Source organism: Arabidopsis thaliana, chromosome 5 (assembly GCF_000001735.4).
Source record: "Arabidopsis thaliana chromosome 5, partial sequence".
NCBI classification, from domain to species: domain Eukaryota; kingdom Viridiplantae; phylum Streptophyta; class Magnoliopsida; order Brassicales; family Brassicaceae; genus Arabidopsis; species Arabidopsis thaliana.
In genome coordinates, this window is record NC_003076.8 from 21,183,930 (window position 1) to 21,204,935 (window position 21,006).

Consider the following 21,006-nt stretch of genomic DNA (forward strand, 5'->3'; position numbering starts at 1 on the left):
ATTTAAGCTTTGTCAAAAGGATTCAGATAGTTTATATTTCTCACCACTCAACCATTTTATAGTAACCTTAATTATGTGGGTTTATGTTTTTTTGTAGCCTTTCTTTGGAAGTTACTTTTTGTCATTATTGAAATTGATGAGGAAGATTGCAACTCACATTGATTAGATCAAATAAAGAGGTTATTAGCACGCCAAATATATTTGCTTCATGTGTGTGTGTGATTAAGGGATCATTTGATGCATGTATAATCTCCATTAATTACTACTGATATTTCCGATTTTTATGTTTGCTGTAAAATAATTGTCTACTATTTTAAAGTGGAGATTTCGTTTTGTTTTTTGAAAAATCAAAACCACACCTTTTTAATGAGTCAATAATTTTGATAATACATATATAGTACTAGTTGTGATAGCACTATTATATCATTCCATACCAACAATATACCTAACAAAAAAGTTTTGAAAGAAAAAAAAAACCAACACATATGAAATATATAAAACTTATGCATAGGCACGAGTTTTCATCTAGTTAATGGTAATACTTTATAACTATAGGGTGAATATATGATTGGACGATAACTTTTAATAAATGTCAAAACCGAACATTATAGATCGTTGGTCCGACGAGATTTAGTATTATGGATAAACCTCGGCCTTGCAAATGCAGCATACCTGAAAATATAGAAATATACATAATAGATTGATTAGAATACGATAAATGAGAAAATGTATATTACACAATACATGGTAGATATGTACACTTGTTTTTTAATAAATATTTAGACTGAATTTATGTTCATACCTTGTTTTGTTTCAGCCATTGTGAAATGCAATCTTTATGATAGATATGTTTACATGGCAAAGTTGTAATCTTATCTCCTTTTGCATACTCCATTAGACATATCGAACACCTTAAATATTATCCAAACCAGATCGAACCAAAATTAGATTTATGGTCTAAACCAACACTTATATTTGAAAGCAATAACTTGATTAATGTGATTTTAGTATCAAAACAAAAATCCAAAAGTGGGACAAAAACTTTTGAACCAAAATGAAAGATATAGTAAAATTATCTTACTGAGAATCATCGGCAACAAACTTCTTTTTCATATGCAAACAGTACCAAGATTTGGTTTTAGTACCATACTTATGAGTCCGCAATCTAGAGATCCTCTCTTGCGATAATCCTTTACCGACATCTCCAACCGAGTCTCCTAACTCAGTTAATTCCTGTTAACTCAAATCAAAAGAAAACAACACTGATATATTAGATTTGTTTTCTGGACCATAAGCCATATGTATAAAATATATGGATGAAAATGTTGAGTTGGCACGTTACATACCTCATACGTCATATTTTCGGGATCATTGTTCTCATCATCAGTAGGATTGTGGGAAATGCTTGAAGGACTATGAGTATGCGTATAACGACCCGAGAAGTTCTCACCATCGTCATAGTGAAAAATGGCTCTACTAGACTAAATAATAATCCAAAGCAAAAGTCTTTTCAGCAAATCATCAATTTACTGACAATTCGCAGGGTTAAGAAAAATATAGAAAATAATTTATTTATTTCGGTTAATCATAAGATCATAAGTTTAATGAAAATAAAGATATACTCATTGATGGTGAACAAAATATATTAACTCATTGATTTATCTATGTATAGAGTCCCTAGCTGTATATACTCGATTAAGAAAACTACGTAAGTTTTTGTGAGTAATTAATTACCGATGGAGCATCACGTTGAGGTATGTATGAACGATTCACTGGAGATTGAAGGAAATATAAAAGTGTTAGCGGGAAAAGTATCAAACAAAGCTATGAGAAATTATTTCCGTCGTTATACAATTTAATCATGCTTGCATTTTTTTCTTTCTAAACAAATAGAAAAAAAACTAAGTAACTTGATGTAATTCAATTTACGAAATTTATATTTAATGTATACCTTGCATGGGGTGGTACTGATGGTGATGTGTTTCTTGGATATCATCTTCCGTATTATTTGCCACTAGGTATGATAATACAGTAAAACATTGTACATCATTTTCAATTGGTAAAAATGACTAAATTATTGATCAAGTAAGTGAAAATTATGAAATTAAAGAATTTGGTGAAAAATATATACTTACATTCATCATGTTCTTGCAAATATCTTGCAAGTTTTTCATCATCGCTTAGAGAGGGCTGCAGATTAGCTGCAAAACAAAACAATAAAAATTGGAAATACCATTAAACGATTCATACGTCCCTATTTCATGGTTTTGGAATATGTATGTTAATTATTTAGAGAACATTAGAGTTGGAAACTTCCACACCTAGGTATATACTAAAACGAAAAAGAAACCTCAAATTATTACATTATAAGATGATATAATCTTTGATGTGTATAGTGATTTCAAACTTAGAACAAAGTATATAAATTAAAAGCATAAAAGATATATTACCCTCCAAGTCTTGCAACGTTCTTGCCAATCCTTCATCGTCATGTAAGCAAGAGTGTACACAAGCTTCTGTAAAATTTCAATACAAATTCGAGGTGGTTATCGTTATGTGACATAAATCCCACATAATTAATTATTAGATCATTAAATAAATGACTTCAGAAAAAGATCATTATAGAAGAGATAGTAAAAGTACAGTCATTGCTTTGTAAGTCACAAAGATATATTGATAGTGAAAATTTAAAACTAGTTACAAAGAAAATTATAAAATATTTTGCTATTGAAAACTAAAACCTATATATAAAATGATTTATGTACCTTCTTCTTTCTGAATCTCCAAAGCAATAGCAGCATCGTTACATATCGATTTATTTTGATATTGTTGTTGTATCTCCCGACCAATAGCATAATCATTAACCGTCAGTTCTGATAACTCGTTTTGTAAATAGACTGCAATATTTTCATCGACAGACGACTGGTTTACAAGCCGAGACATAGATATTTTTGTCGAATTTCTTAACGAAGGAAGTGATGCCTTCGATGAGGATTGATCTCTATGTTTTCTCTTAATCACAACAAGAGATTTATACCATAATCTATCTCATCTCTCGATCCTTTCAATAAGAACTTGAATAAAGCTGTCTCTTTCGAGATATGATGGTAATTAGTGAAGGCAAACAGAAGATTATATCAATTTAAATGCTTTTCGTACCACCTGTTGAATTTGTGTGATTTTGAATTTTTGAATTTTTTTCTTTGGCTCCACAGATTTTCTATTTCTCTAAGTTTATATGGTAAAATTCTAAGGCTCCTTTTCACCACGTTGACTTTTATTTATTGCTAGAAATACTCTATATATATAAAATTGGGTTTCTTTTTCTATAATGGGTTGTATGTTTCTTTCTAAGTTCTTGACATATAATTTTGAAAATGATTACTAAATCTGTTTATAAATAGTAAACAATCTTTTGCAATTGATTATGTTTTAAATCCAAACTTTTGCAATTCTTTAACTTTTAAATTATTTATATATTTATTTAAATGGTTTGATTAGTGATTATAACCATAATAGTTTGGTGGTAGATTATGTATTTGAATAAAATTTAGGATAAAATACTCTAAAATAAAACATAGAACATTGCCACATGGATTTTGTTATGTTAAATATCTTTTCAAAGTTATATTTATTTTATTTTTCCATAAAAATAAATAAAATAAATGTACCCATCATAATTAGAGGCTTGAATGATTTAAACGTAACCAATGTTTGTAGACAAACGAACCAGAACAAACCACATCGGTATGAGAAACTGTTTTTTCGCATATGATGTAGTGGTGATCATTCACCTTGACCGGTCATTTGACTGTTCCCGATGACATCATAAAATTAATCATTCTTCTCTTGCTCTCCTTCTTAAACCTACGTGATTAGTCATTTGACCGATCATGCCTCTCCTCGTCTCCAAATGTAAGTTTCCTCCACTATTCATCTTAGTCCAAACTCATGGAAAATGTCCATTCTCATCCTAACTTAAATCTACCTATAAAATACCAAAAATGAAAATAACCAACTTTTAGCAGTGGAGATAAAAGTACCCAAAAGATTTTAAGATCAAATATCATTTTATGTCTTCTTTCAATCAAGGTAAACTATAAAACAACAATTTCGTTATGAAAATTAAGATTGGGGGAAGAGGGAAATCAAATTTAAGGTTTGAGTTCTTCCTATTTTGGGGATTTTCAGCTTTGAAAGTCTGAATCCTGTATATAATTATTATTTTTAAGTTAACGTGTCGACTCTCGACCAACAGTAAAATTCTGAACCATTAAAGTTGACATTTCTTGGACTCAGTTTTTGCATCGTTAAAGAAGATTGAATATCTATGTGATCCACTTTAAATGTTGGGTTTCTTTTGTTTTGGAAAAATTGTAAAAGTTCAAACATTTTCTGATCATTTGGACAAATGTTTTTGTAATATTCTTCCCTTCACTTTCAATAAGAAATTGTGTTTTCGAGATGTTAATAATTAAGTTTTGTCAAACAAAAATGTTAAAAAAAATAAGTTAGCTGGATGGTAGTTAGATTCAGAAAATAAGAAATATCAGTAGAGGTGTCGTCGTGAAGATAAGTACAAGGCTACAATCTAACGATAAATAGCACTACTAGTCTACTAACACCAAGATCCAAGCACATCAAAACCAAAAGTGATATACAGAGAGAAATAATGACCAAATCCGGTTCTATCATTACCGTCCTCTTCATCGTCTTCATAGTTATCTCTAGTAAGTTAACTTACTTTGCCTTGCTTGAATGTATTTGGTAATAGCTTTATGTTATTGCAAGCAGAAAATTCATGATATGCGTTTTCTATATGTTTTGTGTTTATAACAGAACAAATAGAAAGATAGTGATTGCTTGAAAGAATATGGAGGTAAGGTAATATATGTTGGTTTCCCCTGGCCTTTTGTGCAATTTTGATATTTCTGTCATACTGTTATATAAAGTGTCACAAAGACAAGGGGGCTGATGGCGGAAGATGCCAATAGGGACAGGAAGAAGGTCATACTAAGTTGACGTGCTTATGCGACTATTGTGACTCTTCGCCCTACCTGATCAAACTCTAAGACTATCTCCATTGCATAACTTCATGTGTGTTTTAAAGATTAACCATAGTTAAAATTAAAGACATTCTCTTTTTTGGATGTCAAAAATGTTTTCCTTGAAATATTTTAGACACCCAAAAAGGAAAATATCTTTAATTTTACTCATGATTAATCTATTTTTACCATGGTTGCTCTTGAAGACATCAATGAAAAGTTATGCAATGGAGATGGTTCTAAGCGTTCACTAAAACAATTTGGCTGCAAATACAGATGCAAGCTAAGGACCATACGTTTGGATCTTTTTTTTTCTTAAACTATATTAAAAATTCAATTCAATTGGACTTGGGCGAAGACTACAGCAAAGAACTAAAAGTCTAGTTACAAAATTGGTGAATCGGCATTTAACCGGAAAAGAAAAGAAGCTCGCCGCTTGTTAATAGATGCCAACAGACCGACCGGAGCCTTAAATCCGGCGGGTTCGAGACCCACCGCTTGGATCTTTTGTTATGTTCTTGTACCCGTTCTAACTATGATTTTATGTAATAAATAATGTGCATCTTTTGTTATGTTTTTGCTTAAATTTTCCTCATGGTTTTATGTGATAAATAATGTGAATTGTCCAAGTAATGTAATAATGAATAAATGAAAAATTGATAAGTATCAAGTGTGTGGTGTTTTAATGGCTTTCAAGGTAACTAGTATTATAAAGAAAAATTGTTATATAAGTTGCTCTTAATAATTATCTTGAATTCTCACGAAATTAGAATAACATTAGATCAAAACCCTAGCTTCATATATTGTTAAATCATTACTATCCCACAAGAATTAGCATTATGGAACAACCTCGGCTTGGCATTCACAGCATACCTACATAAACAAAACAATATCATCAACATCAGAATATTTAGGTGAGAACATGTTTTTTATGTAACATTCATCTACATTTTTACTTAGAACAAATATTAAAACTTAAGTTAACATTTCATCAAAAAAAGGACTAATTAGGTTCATACCTTGTTTTCTTTTAACCAATTTGCAATGCAATCCTTATGGAAGGCATGTTTACATGGTAAGATGGTTATCTTATCTCCCTTCTCATAGTCGGCTATACATATAGAACACCTAGAATATCACACAAACAAAATCAACCAAAATTAGAATCCTAGTCGTGACCACAAATTACATGGATCAATCAAAGCCTAACCATAAATTATATGGACTAACCATACAGAATTTGAAGCCACAAGTAGAAAGATATTAAAAGATATGATCTTACTCTTTTCTATCAGGAACAAAAGTTTTCTTTGACCACCACCAAGTTTTGCGACTGTACTTTTGAGTTGGTAACCCGGAGATTATATTTTCTGGTAATCCTTCTTTATTGACTACCTCGGTTGATTCTCCTGACCCATTTCCGGGATTGTTGTTCTCAATAGCAGTTTGGTTAACAACAAGGGTAGGCTGATCCTGACGCCTATCACCATCGTTAAGGCCACTTGTGTCCCTACTAGTCTGAAATTTAGTTAAAAGCAATTTTTTTGCCAAATTTAATCAATTTTTCCATGAACAACTTGTGTGTGTGTCAATTCTTAAATTTTAGAAAGAATAAGTAATTCAAACGAAAGACTTTATATAAAAGAACCTTGTATAGAGTTGGAATTACCGAAGGAACATCGGACTGAGGAATGTTCGGAGGATTTTCTACAGATTGAAGAAAACATAGAAAATTATAAAAGAACGTTAGCATTAATAATTAAAAAAGCAATTGCAAAGCAACGAAAAAATCTTGTGCATATTAAAGTCCAATTATAAATGAGCTATAGCTAACAAAAAAAAATGTGATGGTAAAACCCTACAGAAATGGTATAATTTTTAGCGTATGATTATATATATATATATATATATATATATATATATATATATATCATGAATCACCTTCCATGGCATGCAAGGTTTTTGCTGTTTCTTCATCTTCCTGTAATTGCAACATTTTTGCATAATCTTCATCAGCTTGTATGGACATCGCTTCTGTTAAAAAAAATCAATACAATACAGATGATTATACTCATGAAAAATATCATGATATTTAACTATAATATAATAAATTTTATATAAAAAAGGAGTAATCATTTTATAAAACATAATTCATACAACAATTAACACATGTGGATATACTTTTCAGAAACTATGTAATTGATTTACCTTCGTTTTGTTTGATTTTCAATGCGATATACTGGTCGTTAATCGTTAGGTATAAATCATCAAACTGCAAATCTAATGCAATTGCTTCATCAATGGCATCCTGATTTAGAGATTGAGACATTGGTTTTGATGACTTTTAGAATGACAGAGGCTAACTGATCGAGAGAGATTGTCCCCAAGATAATCGATCTCTAATCTCTATGCATATGTTATCCAATATATATACATTAAATCATTCAAACCGCAATATTTCTCATTTATCAAAATCTATTCACAAATCTTTTAATAAATATACATAGATTTCCTGACAGTTAATTTAGTATATAGTGATTTTAAAAGGTTTTAGTTTTTTTGTATGATCCTATAAAGTTGATCAATGATCACAGTTGTTAAATAAAATGACAGATATTGATTTTAGAATTAAATAGATTACAACACATGTCAAACCATTAAAAAAAATATTAAATAAATAACTATACCTTTTAGAGAAATAATAGCATTTTAGAACTAACAAAACAATTAAGGTTATAAATGTATTATGACATATAATATTGGGAAAATAATATACTATATAAGGTTAGTAGTACAATTATTGAAAAGATTTAAAATAATTATGATTAATCAGATTGTGATATGTGTATAATTTATTAAATACAATAAAAAGAAACTAAATACAGCAAAATTAAATCATCCAATCTTTGTTGCATGGAAACTCTTCCCGCATTGCGTTTCCCGTTTCGGAAACGGAAACTCTCGAAAACTCGATAAAAACTTACAAAAACGCATTTTCTAGAATTTTCTGTTTAGAAACACGATGGAAACTCACGTTTCTTTTTGTTGTATTTAGTTTTTAAACACGATAAAAACATTATAATTTATTAAATACAATAAAAAGAAACTAAATACTGCAAAATTAAATCCGTTACATTACATTAACTGTTAATTAATCATTATGACCAAACAAAAACTCTATGGAAACTCACGTTACCATAACCAAATTACATTAACTGTTAATTAATCATTATTGTCCGATGAGAATGAGCATTAATATATTAATAAACCTCGCGTTTGCACACACAACATACCTGCATAAACAAAACAATATCACTAGGATGAACCAATGTTTGACAGGTAGTTCTTAATTTAATAATGACAAATTTATGCTATACTCTGTTTTCTTTGAACCAATATGAAATGCAATCCTTGTGGTAAATATGATTACATGGCAAAGTCATTATCTTATCTCCCTTCTCATAGTCGACTAGGCATATCGAACACCTATAATATCACCCAAACCAAAGATTATACGTCACATTAACTAAGAGTAACCATAAATTTACGTGAAATAATAAAAAATGATAAGAGTTACGTGGATTAACCATAGTGATAGACACATTGAATTTAAAACAAAAATGATGACCAAAAACGATATATAGTGACAAGATCGTACTGAGAATCGTCGGCGACAAACTTCTTTTTCTTTTGCCACCACCACCGGAATTTAAGTTTTTTCCCATATTTATGAGTTCGGAATTTGGAGATTTTCCATTCTGGTACGCCTCCACTTTCGTCTCCCACTGATGCTTCTACCTCATTCAAGCCCTTGCTCATTCATAATAGTGCTAATGAGTATCGATAATATACATGTTGTATTGTTAGAGAAATCTTAATATTATGTATGCATTAAGTTGACAAAGTACAAACCTCATTGTAAAAACTATGTAATGAGATATCTGAGGAACTACGCCTAAGTGTATGCTGGTCCGGGGAGCTATTACCATAGCTATTATAGCCATAAAACCTTCCACTCGTCTAATATTTAATAAGAAAGCAAAACGAATTTTCGATAAATTATTTATCAAAATTTACATAAAGAATGTGTGTTTGTTTTCAGAACTTATAAATGGATATAACAACTATAGTAGATTCATTAGAGTTACCGATGGAACATCATGTAGGTGAAAGAACGGAGTAGAACAGTAAGGACTATGATATTGCGATTGACGACAACATGGACAACCATGGTACTGAGAATTTACTATAGGTTACAGGGTAAAAAAAAGCATCAGCCATTAGTGATCCAACTATTTGAATTAGAAAATCTGTATGAAATTTTTGATCAAGTGTTTTTGATTCACATTTAAAAAATAAAAGAAAGTTTATTAACTATTTTTGAAATATTTATTAACAAACTATATATTATAAAAAAAAACATCTTATCTCAATAATTTTTCTAATACACCTTAATTTTACTTAAACAAAAATGATGGTTTAGAACAAAAAAGAAGTGAAATTCTAAATTACTTTAGTTTTTTTAAAATTTTCAATCTTTAATTATCATTTTTATTAATGATTTTATTGCAATCCATATTTTTATATTAAAAAAGTTATAAAAAAGGTTCTACATATTATATATTTTTACTAGCAAACTATATATTTCCATTTTCAACAATAATGTGATTTTTCATACGTTTTAAACTCAAAATTATATAAGCAAAAAAAATATAAGAAATCATGATTAATAAAATGTTTAAAATATTAAATCCTATGGTAAAAACGTGCACTAAACTAATTAGACTTTTTAATCAACTCTGGTGTCAAAGTTAAGCTTGAAAAATAAACTTTTAGTCTGAAAGTCCCTATATTGTTCGAGCTCAAATATATATAGCCGAGCTTTATTTCTTAGAGGATCAAGCTTTGGTCCTAACTAACATGTCTAGTTCGATCCGAGCACATCATAGTTTATAAGTAATTTAGATACTTTTGATATATATAGAGTATATAATTTACCTATACAAGCTTGACACCCGTGAAAGTTATAAGCACGATTGCGAAACATTGATTTCCTTTGAAGTGGCCAAGAGAGATCGTCGTTTAACGATTATTGGTTTATAATTAAGTACCTTTTAATCAAAATATAAAAGGACTAGTCATATCTTGATTTTTGCATCTCCCAACAATTTATTTATAATAAACATATTTAGCTTTTTCTTGAGAGCTTGTATCAATTTAAAAGTTTCTTATAGAACACATGTTGAATTTGTGTAAAGAATAAATTGTGATGATACTATATATGGATATCACATCATATCAAAATCTTAAATGTATTATAAATATAATAATTAAAATCCAGAGAAAATCAATTTTCTTAATTGAATGTTTGTATATAGTAATATAATAATTTCATATGTAAATATTCCATTTAATTTGGATTATAGTTTTATAGAAAGAAAGTATTTTGATACCTTTTTAAATTTTATCTCAAATAAATTTGTTTTTTAATAAATATATTGTGATTTCAGTGGATAAGTTTTATCTTTCATCACTTTTAGTTTGTTAATAATAAATATGAATCCAGTTAGATCTCCTCTGATCACTGGCTTTCATCTAGAAACCAACTAAGAGTTTTGCTTCTCATTGCATTGGAATGGTGGTAATCTACAATTATGGGCTGACTCAATTTAATTTGCAATGTCACCACCACTGCTCCTCTTCTATCTAGCAAACAAATACTTAATTGCATTTCGAAAAATCAACTAGTCTGTCTCCATTATCATATACATAAATACAAATTAACATCAGAAAAAATATACATACAATCTTTGCACAGAGTCACATTTTCTTAAAATGTATAAGTTATTTCATCCGGTTCTTATAGTGAATACCATATGTATATCCATGTATATAAATTGATATTTCAATTAACATTAAGGAATCACAAGCATGCATATTCTCTCGCTCCCACGCAAACAAAAAGTGCATGCAGCCTAACGTGATCTCTATCGTTAGGTAGCTCACAAATGACGAACCTAAACCCTCTTCACCATAAATCAAATCCTCCTCCGCTCTATATAAACAACAAAAAAAACACTAAACACTTAAATAAATCAAACAAACACTCCACATTCTCAAAATCATATTTTCATATAACTTATAAAAGATAAAAGAAAGAAGAAGATGGCAGCTTCGTCCAAGTACTCTTCCATGTCATTCATGAAGGTGGCAATGATGGTGGCGCTGGTCTTGGTGGTGGCAGCCACTGTGGTGGATGGACAAAGCTGCAATGCGCAGCTGAGTACACTGAACGTGTGTGGTGAGTTTGTGGTTCCCGGAGCTGACAGGACCAACCCAAGTGCCGAATGTTGCAATGCTCTTGAGGCAGTGCCAAACGAATGCCTTTGCAACACGTTTCGCATTGCCTCTAGGCTTCCCTCTCGCTGCAACATTCCTACACTTTCATGCAGTTGATATGGATCCTCATATTAATTCTAGACGCTATATCTTTGTAAGAACATACAATATAACGTTTCAAATACATCCATATATAGTTTCATATGTTTAATAAATGTATCTAAAAGCTTTTTTTTTTGGTATTTAACAGGAGAAGCATGTATGGGAAGTAAAGGAGATGGATATCTAAGAATAAAAACTCAAAGTTTGAGTTTTTTTTTTTTTTTTTTTTTTGGTTTTTGTTCTTCACTGCAAAACCAATGGGTTTCGAATAATAATGAATAACACCGAATTGAAATTATAAATGGTTTGAGTTATATTATCAATTTATAATTTGTATACATGCAAATATATCTTATATCACGCCTTTCAAAGTAGTATGCATGTTTAATTAATTGGTTATTGGTGTGACCAAACGAACCTTTTGGTTCTTATACATTCGTTTGATAATTCAAAAATTAGGGCCTAGGGGTAACGTACTGTAAAATTCGCATTATAAATTCCCCACACATCAGATTTGAAAGAATTTCGTCCAAACACACAACTGAAGAAACATGTAGTATCTAAATTTTTAACATGTCGAATTAGAGAAATCAAGGTGATGTTTTGCCATCTCAAATATTCTCCAAGAATTTTGCTTAAATGCCAAGAAAATTTGTAAAAAAAAAATATATATATGAAGACCAGAGCCAGCGGTAAATTGACCAAAACATCCCTAGTAGTCTACCTCAAAGCGTGTGGAGGTTGAAACGCTCGGCGGATATCACGAGCTCGGGCCACACGCTCATCTCTAGTCTCTTTTACATTGGCTTTACAAATTTTAAAATGAAACACGAATTTTATCGATCTACAAAAGTTTTGTTTTATATTCTATGGTACAGTTACCTATAATGAAAAAATTAAAATAATATAAATTGGTGAAGAGTCAAAATGTAGATCTTTTAGGCTTTTTAGCTCAAGGCTTGTTTTTCTCTGTTAGAAAAAGTTGCTGTTATTGTTTTATTGTTTCTCCCTAATTAGTCAAAATCTTGAGGGAAAATGACAAAAGAAGAAACCCATGTGGTCAAAATCGAAGCTTTTTTGTGTTTTGGTCCGAGTAAACTAGGGTTTCGTTTGTCTTTTTTAACCTTTCTAAAATAATTATTCGAAAAATTTGGCTTAAAAGGTCAAAGGTACAACTTGAGATTTTGGGGCCATTTGAGTTATTAAAAAAAAAAAAAAGGGGAGAGGACAAAAACAGAGTATTGAACAAAAAGGGGACAAGTCATATGATATAACAAAGGAAAGATCTTTCTCTTTCATTTGCTGATCTCACTCGTACTATAGACTAAGGAAAGATCTCATTTGGTCGTCAGTAAATTTTCTGATTTGATTGAAAGGTATGAAACTTGATGAACAAGCAACGTAAACACTGAGAAAATAGTAAAAGCAGTGACAATACAAATATATGTTGTCTTGCATTATGTTCTTCTCTCCATTGTTGGTTTTGTCTTTCTTGTTTTTTTTTTGTTTCTCTATAACTTAGATTATTGACTATTTAATTTGGTTGCAGAGAGGGAAAATGAATGGCGATCTTGAAGTTGATATGTCTAGAGGAGATTTCAATCCAAGTTTTTTTCTTGGAAAGCTTAAAGACGATGAGTTTGAGAGTAGATCATTGAGTGATGATAGCTTTGATGCAATGTCTGGTGATGAGGATAAACAAGAACAACGCCCTAAGAAGAAGAAGAGGAAGACAAAGTATCATAGACACACTTCTTACCAGATTCAAGAACTCGAATCGTAAGAAGTTTCTGGTTTTTAAAAGAATCTAAACTTTTTCATATTCATCAAGTGGTTTTTGAATGTTTGATATTTTCTGAGTGTAGTTTCTTCAAAGAGTGTCCTCATCCTAATGAGAAGCAAAGGTTGGAACTTGGCAAAAAACTTACTTTGGAGAGTAAGCAAATTAAGTTTTGGTTTCAGAACAGAAGAACACAAATGAAGGTACTTTATCTGAAAAGTTATGGTTTTGATAGTAGAGTTATGATTTTTATGGGAATGTTGTGGTTTTTATATTGACCAGACGCAACTAGAGCGGCATGAGAATGTGATTCTCAAACAAGAGAATGAAAAACTGCGGCTAGAAAACAGTTTCCTTAAAGAGTCAATGAGAGGCTCTCTATGTATTGATTGTGGTGGAGCAGTTATACCTGGTGAGGTTTCTTTTGAGCAGCACCAACTTAGGATTGAGAATGCTAAGCTTAAGGAAGAGCTTGATAGGATTTGTGCTTTAGCAAATAGATTCATTGGTGGGTCTATTTCACTTGAGCAGCCTTCAAATGGTGGGATTGGCTCACAGCATTTGCCTATAGGACATTGTGTCAGTGGTGGAACTTCACTGATGTTTATGGATCTTGCCATGGAAGCCATGGATGAGTTGTTGAAGTTAGCAGAATTGGAAACTTCTTTATGGAGTTCAAAGAGTGAGAAAGGATCGATGAACCATTTCCCTGGTTCAAGAGAAACTGGTTTAGTACTTATCAATAGCTTGGCTCTAGTCGAGACTCTTATGGACACGGTATGCTATACTCTCTAATAACCGGTATTTTATCGATATATGCACACTCTACTAAACGTCTCATCTTTGTTATTGGTTTGTTACAGAACAAATGGGCAGAAATGTTTGAGTGCATAGTCGCGGTTGCATCAACCCTTGAAGTGATATCCAACGGTAGTGATGGATCAAGAAACGGCTCTATTCTATTGGTATGTTACTCAAGAACCATAAAGATTATATATTTTGGCGACATTTGCTAATTCAATGAGTCCTTTGTTTGGAACAGATGCAAGCAGAGTTTCAAGTGATGTCTCCATTAGTTCCAATCAAACAAAAGAAGTTTCTTAGATATTGCAAGCAACATGGAGATGGTTTATGGGCGGTCGTCGATGTTTCTTATGATATAAACAGAGGAAATGAGAACTTGAAGTCTTATGGTGGCTCTAAAATGTTTCCTTCAGGATGCATTATACAAGACATAGGCAACGGCTGCTCCAAGGTAACTTCTCTTTCTTTGTTAGGACAATTTTTTATGTCTTGGATCTGCGTGATGTTTTATTGAATTGTTTATAGTTGAGAGTTTGGTCAGTCTTGTAAACTAATTACAAAGGAGTCGACAATTAGCCTGAGAACCTGAAGCCTTTTGTGTATAAAACTATAAAAGATTCTTCTATTTCTTTGTTAATACATATCAAAGGGTTCACTTTTCAAGGTAGAGGTTGCTTCTTGTCTGAGCTAGTTCTAGGCTATCATAAATAATTTATACAAAAATATCTTGTTTTGTTTACTTATATCGATGGAAACTTACATATTGGATTAGATGAATCTGATATGTACATTTCTTCGTAAAATGAGTTGTTACTTATAGTCACAACTATTATTTACTCAATGTCACATATTTGGTTTAACACAAATAATTTCAACAGGTGACATGGATAGAACATTCAGAGTACGAAGAGAGTCACACCCACTCACTTTACCAACCGTTGCTCAGTTCTTCGGTTGGGTTAGGCGCAACCAAATGGCTTGCGACTCTGCAGAGGCAATGCGAGAGCTTCACAATGCTTTTGTCTTCTGAAGATCACACAGGTTTTGGCTCGTTCTCTTTCTTTTTCTCTCAGCATTTGAATCTTGAAATGTTGCAATTTGAACGAGAGATATTATTCAAGAATGTTTTACGATAGGTTTGTCACATGCTGGAACAAAGAGTATACTAAAGCTAGCGCAGCGTATGAAGCTCAACTTTTACTCGGGAATAACTGCTTCGTGCATTCACAAATGGGAGAAGCTTCTTGCTGAGAACGTGGGACAGGACACAAGGATACTGACAAGGAAGAGTCTTGAGCCGTCTGGTATTGTCCTGAGCGCTGCGACATCTCTGTGGCTACCAGTGACTCAGCAGAGACTCTTTGAGTTTCTGTGTGATGGTAAATGCAGAAACCAGTGGGATATTTTGTCTAATGGTGCTTCAATGGAAAACACACTTCTCGTCCCAAAAGGACAACAGGAAGGAAGCTGCGTCTCTCTTCTTCGTGCTGCTGTGAGTTTATAATCTATTCTGAATCTCTCTATTCATTAAACTCCAAAAAGATCTCTGTTCTTGGTTACTGATTAGATCGATTTGCAGGGGAATGATCAAAATGAGAGTAGTATGCTCATCTTGCAAGAGACATGGAATGACGTTTCTGGTGCACTGGTGGTTTACGCGCCTGTTGATATTCCATCTATGAATACTGTAATGAGCGGTGGAGATTCAGCTTATGTGGCGCTTCTTCCATCGGGGTTCTCGATATTGCCTGACGGATCATCATCATCGTCTGATCAGTTCGATACCGATGGCGGTTTGGTGAATCAAGAAAGCAAAGGATGTCTCCTGACTGTAGGATTTCAGATCTTAGTGAACAGCCTACCGACTGCAAAACTCAACGTGGAATCTGTTGAAACTGTTAACAACCTCATCGCTTGCACCATTCACAAGATCAGAGCCGCTCTTCGTATACCTGCTTAGCTAAAGTTGTAGGACCTAATCTTGTTTCTATGTCTGAAACAATTTGTGAGAGTGTAGCCAAATTTGAGACTGAGTAGCTAGTAGAACAAACAAATAAACAAACAAATGGACCAAAGTTTACAATTTGCAAAACTGATTTGTTTTTTTGTGTTTATGCCATTTTCCACTGATACATAAAAAACGTTGGGAAAAAGCTACAGACTTCTCAAGAAACATACAAGACACCTCGACGATAGAAAACAAGACTCGCTGAAGTAAAACCCGACCAAACAAAAAGAACCCACCAAGACATCAACAAACCAACTTGTTTAATGAAATCGCTACAAGGCAAAGAACCACATACCAGTTGAGATACAGCAAAAGAGCTCAAGTCAATCTGAGACAAGCCGAGGAAAAGAATCACTAGCACCGAAGGCGCCAAAAACTGCAGAGCAACAAGGCATAGGTAATGGTTGTGAAGAAACATCTTTGCACGACTAAAATCCAAATCAGGAGTTTTACTTCCATGTAATCTCTGATACCACGAAAGGACTGCTTCGTTCAAGAACATCTGAAGGTTAGGACGAACCGCCATCGCTTGTAGTAAACCCGAAAGTAACAAACACAAAACCCGAAACTTCGCAAAATCATCACTCAACATGCCTACATTACCAACCAACCCACTCTGACTCTGACTACTACCACTAGTCCCAGGATCACCACTTCTCTTCACTAAAACCTCTGCCAACGGATGAATCCAAAGCAACGAAGTGAAAACCGATACGATATAATTCGCATATAGAATCATCCTACCAAACCATCCACAAGAAATGATCGACAAATTACTCCTAATCTGATCAGTCCCAACCCAAAACGACCTTGCACTTCTTCCAGCAGGCATATAAAGGAAACCACCAATACAAGCCATCGAAAACGATATCACAATGCAACAAAACGCATCAACAGAACCTAATTGAAAATCAAATCCTTTAGGAAAAACACCAGCACTGATTATAATCCCAAACACAAACCCTAAAACACCAAAAATCAAACTCAATCTCTTCTCAGATTCCTTAGAAGCAGATCTCTCAATAGAAATCTTCCCCAAAGCTACAAACACCTTACACAAAGCTATAAACCCTAGAACAATCGGAAACATCAATCCATTACTTAAAACTCCATGACTATTATCCTCAATAATACCGAAGTACTTATCTAGAAGAAAGCAAGAAACAGCTAAGAACGATATCACGAATAGCGAATTGTACTCAGTGAAATACATTCGAGATCTGAGATGATCTTCATCGAGCTTAATTCGAAAGATCTGAGCATTGCTTTCGTCGAATTCGGATTTATCTTTGGATCTGTTTCTTCTTCTGACTTCAACATTAGATTTTGGATCGTCGGTACTAGATGGTCGTCTAATCGCAGGTCGGAGTCCATTTCCGGTGTTGTTTTGGTTGAGATTTTCAGGTTGGATATAGGTACAGAGACCGTGGAGGAAGATGATTGAGATTTTGACGAATGAAAGGACTAACGTTAAGAAGAGAGATAGTAGGATTTGAAGTGTTAGATTCCTGTAACTTCCTAAAAGCTCAAGCATTGTTTCTTCACTCTGTTGTTCGACTCTCTCTGGGTAGAAGAAGATGTATGAAGAGAGTCTGAATTTGTTTGGAATGTTTGTACTTTCAATTGGTAAAAAGGCCCAATGGGCTTTAATTGCTCTTAGTTGTATCAAACCCTTATTAAATTTCCATAAGAATTTTGTCTTTATTCTTATTGTTTTAATAGTATAATATAAACAATTTGTAGTAGAACAGCAGCCATTTCTCAAGCGAAATACCAAAACAACAGCACATGCTAATCAAAATTGCTACGTCACTCAAGATTAGTATGACGAGCACGTACCGACTCAGAAGACTCACCCAAAACCTCACCCAACTTGTAAACAACCATCTCAAACAACACAAACAAAGCTCCTTCATATACACTCCCCATCGGCAATAAACGTCTCTCTCCCATTTCCACCGAATCACCACCACCGTTATCACTCGCCATAGTCTGAGCAGGTACATAACAGACATCCGTTGCATGTTTCACACAAGAACCTATCGCTGGCTCTGCAGTAATAAGTATAACCTTAGCACCGTTCGATTTAGCTACAGAGCAAAGCGCATCGACGGTTGAGAATCCTCCAGGACCAGCTGAAGCGATTAAGAGATCAGAAGATGAGATTGGAGGTGTTGTCATGTCGAAGACTAAGTGAGTGGGGAGACCAAAGTGGAAGAGACGCATCGCGAAGGCTTTTAGCATTAGACCTTCGCGTCCAACACCGTAGAGGAAGATACGAGAGTTGTTGCGGTTGCGGGAGATTGCGGTAAGCTCTGTTACTAGGAGATCGAGCGGTGGTGGATATGGTGAGGTTGGTTTTGTGAAGACAGATGAGATTTGGTTGCAGATTTGAGAAGATAGATTCGCCATTTCTTGAGCTTTCTCGTTCGCCATTGATGTTGAATAATTCAGCTTATCATCATCATCATCATCTTATATCGTGCATTTTGGACCACGTTTACAAATTTATACCGTTTGATTCGGTGGTTAATTGAATTCCGGTTCGGTTCGGTTTTAATGTCATATCAAACAAAAATACAATGACAAATTTGGAATATGATGTAAGAACATAGAACATGGAAGAACAGAGGTGACAGTAAGAAATTGCATTCAAAATGCTATAAAAGACAATCACATAATTGATGGGAGTTTTTGTTTCCTTCTTAAATTTCTGGAAGATTCAAATTGATAAAAACCAAGATTAGTTGAGATTGAGAGCTCTCTGTGAAACATGGAGCAGAGTACACATTTGATTGAACAGAAAGGTTTTATATTAACTCAGGGGATGAAGATGACGACGTCCCTGATACCGTTTTGGTTGCATCTAACTCTTTGTTTCCGCCTTTAGTGTGTCGTGAGTTTGTTGTTGTCTCTGATTTACTACCTTTTGCACCATCATCCTCTTCCTCTTCTTCTTCATAGAATGACCCTGAGGATCTCAGTTCCTTCACCTTCCGAAACTCGTCGTAATGTGCTTTTCTGTGTGCGTTGAAACGTTCATTTTTACCACTTCCAGAACCTGTGGTTTTGCACACAAAAAAAATAGATATATCGGGATGACCTAACAAAAGAACCTATATATGACAGTAGATTTGTTTGGTTTTAGAGGAGGACCTTCTTCATCTTGATCCATTGGATCTGCTTCTTCTTCTTCTTCATCAGACGAGCTCCAGCCACCACCACCAGAACCCTGGCTACTATTTCTACTGGAAGAAGCTGCTGCATCATTCAGAACATTCCTCAGTTCTTCAGCTCGTTGCATATCATCAACACATTCATCAAACGCTCTTCCTCTAGGAGACAAAGAACCTGGCACAATCAATCACGGATTAGAACAGATCAGAACTGATTCAAGTTAACCTTACATCTAGAGTGACAAATTTCCAAATCAACCAACCAATTGCAGGTACAAGATTTCCCCCAAAAAGATAAGTAATCGTCCAACTTTGTAGATGAATTAAAAAGCAGATAATTTTCACATACAATTTGCTCTTGCTTTCTGTCTGACATACATTCCATTTTTACATATATGTTTAGATGATGACAAGTATGTATCAACAATAAAATGCAAAAACGTCATAAGCATATAAACGTGTATCGAAAGTTCTGTGCATATACTAAGAGAAACCAAATAAAGAAAAATAGACAAACCATCATCATCCATCATCGGGTGGTATGGTGTCTTTGGTTCAGTAATCTTCTGCCTAACAGGTTTGTTCGATTCAATCTCCACTATATTAGCTTCATCCCATTGAACACGCCCCCTGCCATAATAACAAACATACTTAGTGACAATTCCATGAGAAACTATACTAGATTATACAAAAGATCACCTCTCTTTACAAAAGAATGACGATGTCTAAGCCTTAAACTAAAGACAATAAAGTTCACAGAATCTTACAGTTAAACAATTCTGCTGGAATATGAAAATCCATGAACATTAACACAATAAGACCTCCCTCTTCCATTTCCTTTTTCAATGGGTGTAGTAGAAAATATATCTGTTTTACGATTCCTTCATAAAAAGACCGCCATATAAGGCTTAGAACTTCATATCTATGAATATACATCCCTCCACAAAAATGACATAACACAGCCCATTGACTTCACAATTGATCTTATTTGAACACATTGAAAAGGTACCGTTCTGATGCAGCAAGCATTCTCAAATCTAATAGAAACTAAAGACACAAGCGAAAGTAAAAATTTGAAAAGGAGAAACATACTTCAAAGAAATCCATCAAAATCAATCCAATCTGCTAACTTTCCAAACAAAAGAACACAATGGTATAACTGACCACTCAAAATCACAAACCTTTAAATACGAAGAAGCAGGAATCAGTATCTACCTCTCTCATGATCATTGAGCTAAAGTATCCTAAAATCTATAAAGCAAAAACCTCCTAAATTTCTCAAATTTGCTGAGTAATGGTTTCAATCAGAAAGGGTTTAACCTAAATAACCAATTGATATCAAAAGCTTATCACTTTCCTCAATCATTCACCCATAACATATCCCGAAAGACACTGTAAGAAACCCTAGCCTATGTTTGGTTCTACAAAGACCAAAACTAAAATCAAAGATAGATCTTTCGTGACAATCATCAAAGATTCAAACTAAGAGAAAACAATCAAAACAATAAAATTTATTTACCTCTTTGGTTCGGTCATCTTCAAAATCTCCAGCAACTTTTTTCTTTGTCTCGATCGCAAGTTTTTAAGACCTGTTGTGTTCTTGATTAAAGAAGATACGAGGGTCAACTAAAGATGCAACAGAAACCGTCCGTTTGTTTGACTTTTATCACTGTTGCATCCAGATTCCGCCACGTGGATTACTTCAAACCCGTTCGATTGATCAAGCGCGTGAAGACTTGAGTAAGGGTAGTT

The 21,006-nt window shown here is 33.3% G+C and overlaps 8 protein-coding genes and 1 pseudogene across 14 annotated transcripts; 3 read left to right on the top strand and 6 right to left on the bottom strand.

The window, feature by feature from the left end:
* Window positions 1-592: 592 nt before the first annotated feature.
* AT5G52140 (RING/U-box superfamily protein) lies at window positions 593-2,943 on the bottom strand (the record flags this gene model as incomplete). The annotated part of the gene is made up of 9 exons (NM_124593.2): window positions 593-672; window positions 803-911; window positions 1,082-1,233; window positions 1,347-1,481; window positions 1,735-1,772; window positions 1,952-2,014; window positions 2,136-2,201; window positions 2,451-2,516; window positions 2,766-2,943. 9 exons carry the CDS (start codon window positions 2,941-2,943, stop codon window positions 637-639), a joined length of 843 nt encoding a protein of 280 aa, NP_200027.2. The 3' UTR covers window positions 593-636.
* Window positions 2,944-4,672: 1,729 nt separating this feature from the next.
* Window positions 4,673-5,072, top strand: AT5G52145 (annotated as a pseudogene). Its single transcript has 2 exons — window positions 4,673-4,730; window positions 4,840-5,072.
* Window positions 5,073-6,058: 986 nt separating this feature from the next.
* On the bottom strand, window positions 6,059-7,374 carry AT5G52150 (RING/U-box superfamily protein; the record flags this gene model as incomplete). Its single annotated transcript, NM_124594.1, has 5 exons — window positions 6,059-6,173; window positions 6,328-6,563; window positions 6,715-6,752; window positions 6,987-7,079; window positions 7,254-7,374. 5 exons carry the CDS (start codon window positions 7,372-7,374, stop codon window positions 6,059-6,061), a joined length of 603 nt encoding a protein of 200 aa, NP_200028.1.
* A 793-nt stretch (window positions 7,375-8,167) lies between these two features.
* Window positions 8,168-10,157, bottom strand: AT5G52155 (E3 ubiquitin ligase BIG BROTHER-like protein). Of its 2 annotated transcripts, none has more exons than NM_001344985.1 (6): window positions 10,044-10,157; window positions 9,194-9,291; window positions 8,958-9,065; window positions 8,704-8,855; window positions 8,476-8,531; window positions 8,168-8,338 (listed from the first exon to the last, which is right to left on the bottom strand). In NM_001344985.1, exons 1-6 carry the CDS (start codon window positions 10,090-10,092, stop codon window positions 8,298-8,300), a joined length of 504 nt encoding a protein of 167 aa, NP_001332001.1. In that variant the 5' UTR covers window positions 10,093-10,157; the 3' UTR covers window positions 8,168-8,297. The 2 variants fall into 2 exon arrangements, with proteins under 2 accessions (NP_001332001.1, NP_001332002.1); NM_001344984.1 differs by having other exon boundaries at window positions 8,423-8,531.
* Window positions 10,158-11,114: 957 nt separating this feature from the next.
* On the top strand, window positions 11,115-11,834 carry AT5G52160 (Bifunctional inhibitor/lipid-transfer protein/seed storage 2S albumin superfamily protein). Its single transcript, NM_124595.3, has 2 exons — window positions 11,115-11,538; window positions 11,635-11,834. Exon 1 carries the CDS (start codon window positions 11,211-11,213, stop codon window positions 11,499-11,501), a length of 291 nt encoding a protein of 96 aa, NP_200029.1. The 5' UTR covers window positions 11,115-11,210; the 3' UTR covers window positions 11,502-11,538; window positions 11,635-11,834.
* Window positions 11,835-12,672: 838 nt separating this feature from the next.
* Window positions 12,673-18,735, top strand: HDG7 (homeodomain GLABROUS 7; the record flags this gene model as incomplete). Of its 3 annotated transcripts, none has more annotated exons than NM_001344987.1 (9): window positions 12,673-12,862; window positions 13,036-13,265; window positions 13,352-13,469; window positions 13,549-14,043; window positions 14,130-14,231; window positions 14,309-14,521; window positions 14,949-15,111; window positions 15,192-15,562; window positions 15,650-17,666. In NM_001344987.1, 8 exons carry the CDS (start codon window positions 13,045-13,047, stop codon window positions 16,028-16,030), a joined length of 2,064 nt encoding a protein of 687 aa, NP_001332093.1. In that variant the 3' UTR covers window positions 16,031-17,666. The 3 variants fall into 3 exon arrangements, with proteins under 3 accessions (NP_001332093.1, NP_001318786.1, NP_200030.1); NM_001344986.1 differs by having other exon boundaries at window positions 12,695-12,862; window positions 15,207-15,562; window positions 15,650-18,735; NM_124596.2 differs by lacking the exon at window positions 12,673-12,862 and having other exon boundaries at window positions 13,045-13,265; window positions 15,207-15,562; window positions 15,650-17,673.
* Window positions 16,111-17,681, bottom strand: AT5G52180 (transmembrane protein 161AB protein). The gene has a single exon (NM_124597.5). It carries the CDS (start codon window positions 17,610-17,612, stop codon window positions 16,236-16,238), a length of 1,377 nt encoding a protein of 458 aa, NP_200031.1. The 5' UTR covers window positions 17,613-17,681; the 3' UTR covers window positions 16,111-16,235.
* AT5G52190 (Sugar isomerase (SIS) family protein) lies at window positions 17,702-18,614 on the bottom strand. Its single transcript, NM_124598.3, has one exon. It carries the CDS (start codon window positions 18,512-18,514, stop codon window positions 17,888-17,890), a length of 627 nt encoding a protein of 208 aa, NP_200032.1. The 5' UTR covers window positions 18,515-18,614; the 3' UTR covers window positions 17,702-17,887.
* On the bottom strand, window positions 18,620-20,887 carry I-2 (phosphoprotein phosphatase inhibitor). Of its 3 annotated transcripts, none has more exons than NM_001344989.1 (4): window positions 20,022-20,827; window positions 19,772-19,884; window positions 19,235-19,429; window positions 18,620-19,139 (listed from the first exon to the last, which is right to left on the bottom strand). In NM_001344989.1, the coding sequence occupies exons 2-4, from the start codon at window positions 19,785-19,787 to the stop codon at window positions 18,889-18,891; spliced, it is 462 nt and encodes a 153-aa protein (NP_001332547.1). In that variant the 5' UTR covers window positions 19,788-19,884; window positions 20,022-20,827; the 3' UTR covers window positions 18,620-18,888. The 3 variants fall into 3 exon arrangements, with proteins under 3 accessions (NP_001332547.1, NP_001318787.1, NP_568768.1); NM_001344988.1 differs by having other exon boundaries at window positions 20,436-20,744; NM_124599.5 differs by having other exon boundaries at window positions 18,675-19,139; window positions 20,774-20,887.
* Window positions 20,888-21,006: the final 119 nt, after the last annotated feature.